The sequence below is a fragment of the Mus caroli genome, chromosome 7 (genome assembly GCF_900094665.2).
Source record: "Mus caroli chromosome 7, CAROLI_EIJ_v1.1, whole genome shotgun sequence".
Classification (NCBI taxonomy): Eukaryota; Metazoa; Chordata; class Mammalia; order Rodentia; family Muridae; genus Mus; species Mus caroli.
The window spans coordinates 130463617-130474861 of record NC_034576.1 but is presented as its reverse complement, the minus strand read 5'-3'; the positions used below and the strand labels follow the sequence as shown (position 1 = coordinate 130474861).

At 36.2% G+C, this 11245-nt stretch overlaps 1 protein-coding gene across 11 annotated transcripts in view; it reads left to right on the top strand.

Annotated features, from left to right (window-relative positions):
* Tial1 (TIA1 cytotoxic granule associated RNA binding protein like 1) overlaps positions 1–10518 on the top strand; it is a 59587-nt gene extending 49069 nt beyond the window's left edge. For 6 of the 11 annotated variants that reach the window (XM_029479430.1, XM_029479428.1, XM_029479432.1 and 3 more), the window contains 10 exons: positions 1537–1686; positions 1912–1966; positions 2100–2187; positions 4040–4115; positions 4543–4651; positions 5411–5506; positions 5620–5704; positions 5912–6035; positions 6370–6509; positions 7659–10518. In XM_029479430.1, the coding sequence (XP_029335290.1) occupies positions 1537–1686; positions 1912–1966; positions 2100–2187; positions 4040–4115; positions 4543–4651; positions 5411–5506; positions 5620–5704; positions 5912–6035; positions 6370–6509; positions 7659–7785 (1050 nt within the window). In that variant the 3' untranslated portion in view covers positions 7786–10518. Of the gene's footprint in view, positions 1–1536; positions 1687–1911; positions 1967–2099; positions 2188–3198; positions 3576–4039; positions 4116–4542; positions 4652–5410; positions 5507–5619; positions 5705–5911; positions 6036–6369; positions 6510–7658 lie in introns of all 11 variants that reach the window. The other 5 variants (XM_029479431.1, XM_021166438.2, XM_021166440.2 and 2 more) reach the window with 3 other exon arrangements.
* The last annotated feature ends 727 nt before the right edge of the window (positions 10519–11245 follow it).

Genomic DNA, 11245 nt, shown 5'->3' with positions numbered 1-11245 from the left:
GGAGAGAGGAAGGGAGGGGGGGGGAGAGGGAGAGGAGGAGAAAGAGACTACATATTAGACATATTAGTCTTAGGACATTTTACATTAAATACTGCTGAATGTTTTTAACCTGACATAAAAAATGTACATTGAGCTACTGATCCATACAGGTTTCAGTTTTTTTTTTAAAATTGTTTATTTTAGATAGGGCTAATTTCTTAGCATCCTTATTAGTTATGTATTTTCCAACTCATGAACATTTTTTTTAACTTGGTGCTTTGTGACACGAATGTGTAGCTTTGTCCTGGGTTTACTTAATATTTATTTAGTTCCTTGGTTTTAAGATCCTTGGTAGCAAGCCCCATGCCCTGACCCATGCTAGACACTTGCTCTCCCACTGAGCTGTGCCCAACATGTGCTAGAATATGTACATTTTCTGCAGCAGTTATATTCTAGATCACTAGTGTGTTTGCTTGACACTGAAAGACATACTCAAAATGTCATCGTATTCTACAGTGTATTGTGCTTGTTTTAAAGGTCTGCCTTTTAATGTGTGTGTGCCTGTGGAGGCCATGTTGGTCTTCAACTTCTGAGTCTCCTGCTTCTGCTTCCCTCATGCTAAGATTACATGTGTGTGTAATCATGCCTTACTACCATGCCTGTTTGAAAGATGGAGGATTCATTTTATTAACTAGTTTCAATAACTTTTATATTTTTCTTCTTTATTTCCTCTTTTAGAAAAAGGACTACATTACATCTAGTCTGGTTAACAATACAAATGCTGTAAATTGTAGTGCTGACCACCCTAGTTTTGATCAGTGGTTAACATGATCTCATTTCTATATAGTTTGTTTTTTTTGAGACAAGTTCTCTCTAGCCTTGGCTGTCCTGAAACTCCGTATAGACCATGCTGGATATAGACTATGCTGGCCTGGTCACAGATCTGCCTGCCTCTGCCTCCCAAGTGTTAGGATTAAAGGTTTGTGCCACCATGTCCGGCTACATTTTTGTATTTTTTTTTTCTTACAAGCCTGAAATATAGTATATGAAGGATTGTAATCCATAAGTAGAAATCACCCTTTTAAAATAATTTTGGTGCTGGATGGTTGTGGAGTGTGCTCTTAACACCAGCGCACAGGAGGTGGAGGTAGGCAGAGCTCTTGAGTTTGAGGCCAGTCTGGTTTACATAATGAGTTCAAGGACAGAAAGCAGGGTTTCTCTGTTTTGAAAAAAAAAAAAAAAAACCCCAAAAAGCAATAATAATTATAATAATGACAATGCTGTAAGAAAAGAGCAGTGATAATGAGCAGTCCTCACTAAATCTGAGGGAGAGGTTTAAAACTAGTAAGAGGCTCTACCTTATACTTCCCCAGTCTTCTATATTCTAATTTAACACTCACAGTCATGATTCTTTACTGTTTGTATGGCTCTGCTGGAATACAACAGTACTCGGAGGCTCAGCCTAAGTCTTAAGTGTTAGGCTTTCATAGACTTATGGAATCTCACCTTGTGCATTCCATGCTGTCAGTAATGTTTTTTCCTGGATTTTCTTCTCAGCAACCCGATAGCAGAAGGGTCAACTCTTCTGTTGGATTTTCTGTTTTGCAGCATACAAGCAATGACCCATATTGCTTTGTGGAATTTTATGAACACAGAGATGCAGCTGCTGCATTAGCTGCTATGAATGGGAGAAAAATTTTGGGAAAGGTAAGATAATGGGATGGTGACATCCAATGAATGTATATGTTTGCATGTTAAATCAGACTGTATTCTTTCTTAGCAAGATTAAAAATAGGCTACTGAGTGGTCTCTATTCAGCCTAGTGCCTTTGCACAAATAATCCAACTTGATAGGTGATTTATTAAGTGGTCAGTGTTAACAGTTCATAATGACATGCCTAATAATTGTATTAAATATAATCTTTGTTTTTAGGAGGTCAAAGTAAACTGGGCAACAACACCAAGTAGCCAGAAAAAAGATACTTCCAGTAAGTACTTCTGCTGCGCTTTACTGTGGAAGCCGACAAAACCCTGGCAGTCTTACCAGCTTACCTAAGGTTTTCCCTCCTTTAGTGTTGCCTGACTTCTTAAGTATTTGATTACCAAATGCTTTGATTTCAGATCACTTCCATGTGTTTGTTGGGGATTTGAGTCCAGAAATTACAACAGAAGATATCAAGTCAGCATTTGCCCCCTTTGGTAAAATATCGTAAGTATCATAGTCAGTGTCAGACTCAGTAGTGATGGGCAGAGCTGTATGAGTAACATGTATTAGAATCAAGGTTCTTTCTCTAGTTAGTGTGTTTTTCTTTGGTTTTTACTTTTCTTCTTTTGGTTTGTTTTGTTTTTTGAGTAGATGTCGTTGCAAATGTTGATGTCATTTCAATGTTTGGGGTCTTGTTTTCAGATAATCTTGTGTATAATATGTTTAGAAATTTTAAGTGATTCTGTTTGTTACATTTAAAGCAAATATTTAGATGGTAAAACTTCTAGCTCTTTGTCAAATGTTTTCAAATATTGATGGTTAAGAATATTGGGTTAATGAAAACTAAATGTTATCTTAATTGTGTATTAAATTTTTATTGAAGGAGTTTTTAAGTGGGGGGGGATCTAGGCAAATCCTTGTATTTTATGGTTAAATTGCAAATGTTCTTATATAATGATAAATGCATTTTAAGATTTAACTTTGAGAATACAATAATAATACAATTGCAATATTAAAATGTTTTCATGTCTAGATAATAGATATGAGATTAAATTGACTTTTGTTAGTGATATTTGATTTTGCTAGTGAGGGGACAAATATGGGTTGATTTTTTTTAAAATATGCTCAAATTTTGTTATTTGATTAAATATATTGGAAAATTAAAGATGGTTGCAAGTTCTATAAAATGTCATAATTTTGATTAAAATGAATTGGTTATATATTTGTCGATTTAAATTAAATGTATAACTACAGAAATGTTTTAAGAACAACAACTTTTCTATTAACTTATAACTTGTTGTTCTATAGATTTAACTTATTGTAAGAAAGATTTAATTCTTAATTTTCTATTTTGATATTTGCTTTGCTTTTTAATCTAATGGTAAGTAATACTGTTGTAAAATTAGTGTGAAATGATACAGGTTGCTGTTTTTGATCTTTATTTATACCTGAGACCTGCAGTTTTCTACAGTCCAAGTCACAATTAAAAGTAATAGCATTCTGGTTATTTTGCAGAATTGCTCATAAGAATGGACAGGATCTTGAAGGCTAACTGCAAGGAACTGTGCACACTGGAACTCAGTTGTAGATTTTTTTTCTCATTTCTATTTATTCTTATTATACATTATTTATATATACATATTTTAGTATTTACATTTTAACATTCTATATTCAGTGGAGTTCTATATTTCCAATCATTTTAACTTACTCACTAAAATTTCTGTGTAAATTTGTTGTTTTCGTACTGGTGTGCTTAGCGTTGTTGTTAGTTTTTTATTCTCCTTTCTTAAATTTCTGAAAATGTCAATTTTTCAAAATTTACAGCTGCCCAAACTCCAAAATGATGATAGAGAATTGACCAAGAAAAATAAAGAAATCTGTTAACAGGCCATGTATGCCTTTTTAATTCCTATTTTTTCCTCTTTTTCAATTTTTTAATATTTCATATATTTTGTATCACTAGGCAGAAGACATTTAACTATTTAGATATTGCATGGTAAAGTAGTTAGCATTGTTAAAGTAATTTATAGACTCAGTAAGTCTTAGAGGACACTAGCAAATAGCATATTAGAAAAGGAAACTGTTGCTCCTGTTGATGGCAGATTAGCTTAGTGTCGCGTTAGATTAGTGGCCCAGGCTCTGTGACTAGGTTGCATGATTATTACATGGTTTTGTCCTACTGCTTTTTTCTAACAGGTAAAGAAGCATTAGGGAGAGGTCAGGGATGGCTGTAGTTAATTAGGGCTAACTGGAGTTTACTTTTAAAATGCTCACAATACAGTGTGTGTGGTTCCTTTTAGTTTTTATTTGGAGGGTGACTTTTACTTCCCTCATTTAGCTGTGCTTCTTTTCACAGGGATGCCCGGGTAGTTAAAGATATGGCAACTGGAAAGTCCAAAGGCTATGGTTTTGTATCTTTTTATAACAAACTGGTACGTCCTTTCATTTAACTCAATTAAAAATCTTCAGTTTTGGATTTAGTTGCTTCATTAAAATTATTAAAACTTAATGTGCTGTTAACTTAGAAATAGAACTTTTATATAATTTCTTCAGCATATTAGTAATAGAAAATAATTCGTTCTTTTGTTAACTTGAAAGTAACTAGAAAAGGCTAGGATGATAATACGGTGAAGGAAGATTACTAAAACGTGTTTGTGCATTGGTGAAGGCATAGTGAGGCAGACGTAAAGCCCAAGACTAGTGGAAGCAAACGAATTATGAGAATTATGTTTGGTTTTAGCCAGGAAAAGTCATGTGTTAGACGCAGCAGTGCCAGCTTTCCTATGTCTTGCTAGGTCTTAGGAAGTTTTTTCCTTTGTTTCTGATTGCTGTTTAAATTTTTTTTCTTTTTCTTCACAGGATGCAGAGAATGCAATTGTGCATATGGGGGGTCAGTGGCTGGGAGGTCGACAAATCAGAACCAATTGGGCCACACGTAAACCACCTGCCCCTAAAAGTACACAAGAAAGTACGTTAGATCTGTATATGTACTGCAAGTATAGATGTGACCACACACCGTGTAGCATTATGTCTTCATTTCTTAGTATTTAAGTTAGTATAAGACCCAACCTTGAATTTCATTAGAGAAGCTTTAGATATAAGTTGAGAACCAACTGGTTTATTTACAGATGGGATTTCTATTTAAGGCTAAGGCTATAGCTGAGTTGGTAGAAGTTCTTGTGCTTCCCTAAGATGTATGAGGCTCCTGGGTTTGATTTCTAAAGCATCATACAAACCAGGTGTGGTTGCTCATGCCTATAGTTCTAGTACCTGGGAATGGAAGTTCATTCAGAAATAGAAGTTCAAAGTCCTCTTCAGTATCATAATGAGTTCAAGCTTAGCCTGGGATATTTGAGACCTCACACCCCCAATGTGTTAAGTCATAACATTGAGAAAAAAAAAATGTATTCCCTCCCACTGGGATATATCTTAACAGTATATAGCCAGGAGTGGTGGAGCATGCCTTTAGTCCCAGTACTTGGAGGCAGCGGCCAGCCTAGTCCACATAGGTCCAGGCTACATAGAAATTTTAAGATCCTATTAAAACAAAGATTTTTAAAAATTCTACATAAGAACAGAAGATTGGATTTGTGTGTGGTGCTGGGGTTTTAACTAGGACCTTGCACATGCTAGGCAAATGTTCTACCAATTAGCTATAACCTTAGCTCAAAAAGTAGTTTTATAATACTGTATAACAATCCAGATTTCATTTTCTTTCTTCTTACAGCTAACACTAAGCAGTTGAGATTTGAAGATGTAGTAAACCAGTCAAGTCCAAAAAACTGCACTGTGTACTGTGGAGGGATTGCTTCGGGGCTGACAGGTGCAGTGCTGGTTTCCTAGTCCCCTTCTCTGTTGATATTTGGCACTATTGTTATCAATTTCATGGTTACCATGAACTTTAAACAGTTTCTTTGTATATTTTTCTTTGTATAGATCAACTTATGAGACAAACATTTTCACCATTTGGACAAATTATGGAAATAAGAGTTTTTCCAGAGAAGGGCTATTCGTTTGTCAGGTACCGTTCAAGCTCTGAGATAATTAGTACTTGTGAGTCCTCTTCATTCCTTTCACTTACGTCATTGGATCCTTACTAGATGTCAGTTTACCTATGGAATACATAATGTGAGAAAAATGCCAACTGAAAGGTGTCAGTTAATGAGTTCCTGTGTTCTTTGTCCAAGCTCTTCAAAGATGAAGGCAAAACTTGACTGTTTCCTCCTAGATTTTCCACTCATGAGAGTGCGGCCCACGCTATTGTCTCTGTGAATGGCACTACAATCGAAGGACATGTGGTGAAATGCTATTGGGGTAAAGAATCTCCTGATATGACTAAAAACTTCCAACAGGTAATTCAATTTTTCTTAGCATCTTTTAAGGTTTCCATCTTACATACCTACATAGGAGCTTTGGGAATTGTAAAATAAACAGGAGAATAAAGCATATAGCTGCTTTCAGTTGATTGTGTAAAATGCTATTTCAAAATTGTTTTACGGTATTAACTGAATCTTAATACTTTCTTTTTACAGGTGTCACCACCCCAATAAACTTAGACAGTGATAGATAACAGAGTCCTATTCACAGAAGGGTGCTTACTTAGTTTTTCTCTTCCTTGTCTCCCACTCTTTCTTCAAATACGGTGTTTGTTCTTGTTCCCTAAAACAGTCATTTGCTTTTTCCTAGGTTGACTACAGTCAGTGGGGCCAGTGGAGCCAAGTGTATGGAAACCCACAACAGTATGGACAGTATATGGCAAATGGGTGGCAAGTACCGCCCTATGGAGTATATGGGCAGCCGTGGAACCAACAAGGATTTGGAGTAGAGTGAGTTATTTTGGTTTTTCCATTGTAGAAACAGATGCGCTTCTGGCAAAAGATGCGCTTAACAGATGCGCTTCTGTGTTCTCCTAGGGGAGAGTCTATTGAAATGATTGTACATTAAGGCATTTGGGCTGTAAATGTTACAGTATCAAATCTCAGGAAATATGGTTTGTAATGCTTTTAATTATAGAGATGGGGAATGCAATGTGACCTCTCTGTAAGCACTTGGTAGAATTTGACTTATCTACAGTTGCATTTTCATTTAATTTTGTGTATATAAAACATCTTTGTCTAGAATATGCTCAGAAACATGATGTTTTTATATTTTACCTTTATAAGACATCTTTGCGAGTTACATGACAGAGCAGTTTGCTTTCTGTGCTGATGGTAGAGTGGATTTGTTGCTTCACTTTCTCTCCTAGGCTGAGCTACACCTTTATTTTCACTGTTTGAGAATACTGCAAAAGTCAATGCTGTAACAAGAGTACTGCCTGCTAAGTCGTTCATTTTTATTTTTGTAAGACAATGTGTTCACTGTAGCCCAGGCTGACCTCAGACTTAAACTCATAGCAACATTCCTGTCCCAACCTTCCAGTTACAAGGATTACAGCTCTGTTGTTGTTGTTGTTGTTACTATTATATTTTTATTTTTGAGACAGGGTCTCTCTGTGTAGCCCTGGCTGTCCTGGCTGTTTACTTTTTGAGACGGTCTCAGTATAAACCCTGGTTGGCCTGTAATTATATAAACTGGTTTGGCCTCAAACTCAAAAAGATCCACCTGCTTCTGCCTTCCAAGTGCTGGGATTAAAAGTGTGTGCCATCATGCCCAGCCCTCATTATTATTATTATTTTAAATATCAGCTTTCAGGTAGTCTGCAGACTGGAGGTAAGTTGTGATGATCTTAACAAAACGCGCTGGTTGTAGGGCAGTGTATCGTGTGAAGATACATGGGGCTGATCCCCAAGCACAGCAGTGGAGTAAAAGCAAAGGAGACGCAGCTTTAAAACTTAATGGTAGTGTGTGTGTTCTGTTTGTTGTAGATTTGTGGTTTATCTTTATGTTCTGGGATTAGACTCTGCCTGAGTTTATAAAGCTGTATAGATTATCTTTTCCTCGTGTTTGCTGAAGATTTTTTTCCCCTTTCTTCCAAGTCAATCACCTTCTGCTGCTTGGATGGGTGGATTTGGTGCTCAGCCTCCTCAAGGACAAGCCCCTCCCCCTGTAATACCTCCTCCAAACCAAGCTGGGTATGGAATGGCAAGTTTCCCGACACAGTGAGCTGGGACTCTAAACACAATTGTAATTCACCACAGGCTGCAGTCTCCTGTCACACTCTGAAGACATGAAAAGTAAACATCGGAAAATGAAAATATTTATTTTAAAAATTGAAATGTTTGGAACCTTTAGCACAGCTTTGCTTGGTGAAGGACACATGTCTTCTAGTTCTGCCTTTTTAAGTTTTTGTTCATGATGGATATGAACATGATTTTTCTTTGTGTACAAAAAACTAAAATAAAGTCAATAAAGACAATTCTGACTATAAATTTTGATATAATAGGAGAAATGGGTAATACACTTTGATCCTTAGACACTATTCCATTTTTATCTTGCTGTTCAGTATTTTAACTCACTGTGTTTTTAAAAGAGCAAAAAAGGGAGTATCGTGAAAAACTGAGAATCACATCAGTTCGTCCTGAATCCTGATACTCCCCTCCCGTCCCTGAGGCGGACCACATAGAAGGCAGCAGGAGAAAGTGTGATTTCAGAAGAAGTCCATGATGTGGGAGTCGCTCTGGAAGAAATAACATTATTCTCTTATGTTAAAGAAAATGAAGCCAGACTGAAAGCGTGCAGCCTGAATAAGGACCAGCATTGTAGAAGGTTCTTGAACGATTGTTGGTGGTCCATATTAAGACATATTTTTAAAACTTTAAAAGTGTTGGTTATCAAAAATGTATATTACATTTCATTTGGGAGAAAATTCCAAGTATGGTGTTTATATTAAAGTCAGACGGTCATACTTGTGCTTTTACATGGAGTTTAAATGATAAACATTGTAAATATTGAATAACTACAGTGTTTCAAAAGCATGCTTCAACATAGAAGTAGCAGCAATGTAATTATTCGAGGTGACAAGTAACATGCTCGCTGCCAGTGCAGTGCTCAGTAGCAGTGTTAACACTGACGTCTCCACGTCTTCACGGTTGGCCATGTAAAAGGAGAAGGACACAAATGACTACACAGAAGAAGCCTTAATTTAATTTCATACAAATCTTTGATGCATTAGTATATTCTAAATTGTAAGTAGAAGTTAGATTTGGGCTTTTTTTCCCTTTCTTCTTTTCTTTCATTTCCTTTTGTTTTGTTTTATTTTATTTGGTACATAAATACCTTGATTAAAACCCAGTGAAGTGATTTCAGGGTTCCTATAAGTTGTATAGCACAATTTTTTTTTAAGAAATCTTGGGATGTTTTTAAAAATTAGTCTATTTTGCCCAAGAATTTTCTTAACAAGATTGCTAAAACATCTTACTTAGACAACCTGATGTATCAGTTATAATCTGATAACCAATTTGAGTCGTACACAAGTTGTGACTTTTTATTTCTAATTTGTTTTTTTTCCTTGGGAGTGTGTGGGTGACAGATGTGAATAGGCCTGAGTTGTATGTGTGCAGTTGTAACTGAATCTTTAGGAAGATGCGGGAGTTCCAGGCATGCTCCCCTGGCATCTTTCAGTCTATGTGGATACAGTCTGCCTCATAGTTCTATACAATGGGAATGTGAAATAGATAAAATCCTATGTGTTTCAATTGTGACAACTAGGAGGTGCAAATGTTTTGATAGTATGTTAAACCTGTTGGCCTGTGTATGCACAAGAGCAAAAAACCCTAACCTAACCTTTTTGAGGTAAGATGGGTAAGATGCACTAAGCCGTTGAAGTCTAAAGATTAAGATAATGTGGTGGGGTTTTTTTAATATTGGTGACCACAAAGATTCTGGAGTTTATTCCCTCCTTCACACAGCCAAATGTATTCAGCATAAAACTTTACAGGGTCTGAAGTTCTTTTTTGAGCCAAAATCTTTATGTACTTTAGTTGTTTTTTTGGGTTTTTTTTTTTTTTTTTTGGTTTTTAAACACAACTACCCTGAGTTAACACTCATCAGGGACTAAATGGACCCCTGGAGTTTTTTGATTTGGGTTTTTTGTTTTGTTTTTGTTTTTGTTTTTTTGTCATACCTTTGGGGAATATTTTTGGAAAAGTTATATTTTATAAGAAGAAAGCAAGCTATATTCTGCCCTTGAGTTAAGATTTTCATTAAATTTTGTGAAACTTCAACAACCTAAAGGCTTTTTAAGTTGATAAATTGATAAAAGCTTACTAAATTAAAATTTCAGTTTCCCTTTTTTTCCTCTGCCAGTAAATTAAGTGGCTTATTGAGATAACTAATGGCTAATTCTAGCTGTAGTCTTTTCTGTTTTATATCCTATGAGTTAATAAAACTATCCAGACTAGTTACATTGCCATAGTAAGCATGTGACTGACATCTTTTGTCTTAATTTGGATGAGAAAAAAATTTTTTTTGTAAGTCAGTCACAGTCATTTCACAGCAAATAGTTTTAAGATAGAAAGGACATGTGCAAATGAGATGCACCATTTCAGGAAATTAGATGATCAAGCTAACACAGGTCCAGGCTGTCTTACAATGCAGATTTGAGTTTGTGCCCTCCGTCCACTTTAAGCCTAAGAACTGTTGCCTTTTCTTTCCTGTGTTCGTCAAGAACAGCAGAGAGACTCTTTGGCATGCAAGGAAATGTCTCTTCATAGTTTCTTGAGATTTATCTTGGTGTGTTTCTGCCTGCCATCGTCTGTGCTTGAATCCTTTTCTACTAGCATTTCCTCGGTGCCAGTCCGTCTGATCTTTATGTTTGCCGCCAGTGAGAGGCCAACTAAAGCCAAAGCTGTAAACCACAGTTGAAGTAAGTCTTTCAATAAAGACTAGTCTATGTAAGTGGCTTTCTCTTAGTGTTGTTCATTGTGTAACTGTTGAGTCTGCATGGAATAAGCAGTTTGGCTCTATCAGGGAGGAGTAAAGACATACCTAGAGTTTCAGGACTTAAATTTTTTGCATTAACTAAAATTCAAGTTCTGAATATGGAGGGACAGGAATTTGTACCCATGGGGTCAGTAAGATGACTCAATGGGTAAAGGCGTTGGCTTGCCACGCCTGGACTTGAGTCCTCTTCCCAGGAAACCATGTGGTGGAAGCTGTCTCCTGACTTCATGCACACTGTGGCTTATGTACACACTCACACTTTGGTTCTTGGGTTTCGTTTGTTTTTTGTTTTTGAGAGAGGGTCTCTATGCAGGTCTGGCTGTCCTGAAGCTCATTGTGTAGACCAGGCTGGCTACTCAAATCTTCCAGCCTCTGCCTTCCAAGTACTGGAATTAATGGTGTATGTTACCACACCCAACCATACAACTTTTAAAAAGAAAATTTCATCCTAAAGTATAGTATATTCTGTTATGCAGTAAAACATATTTTGAATTCCATAAATTTATTTTTACCATGTTTGGGGGGAGGGTAAATTTTTTGATATTATCTTTGATTAAAGATTATTGTTCAGAAACACAAATGTTAGGGAGTAAATACTATTGTTCAAGGAGGTATTCCCAGATTAAACTCACTTGTATTGTGTATATTGCAAAGATGGCAAAACTTGTAGCTTTTTCCAATT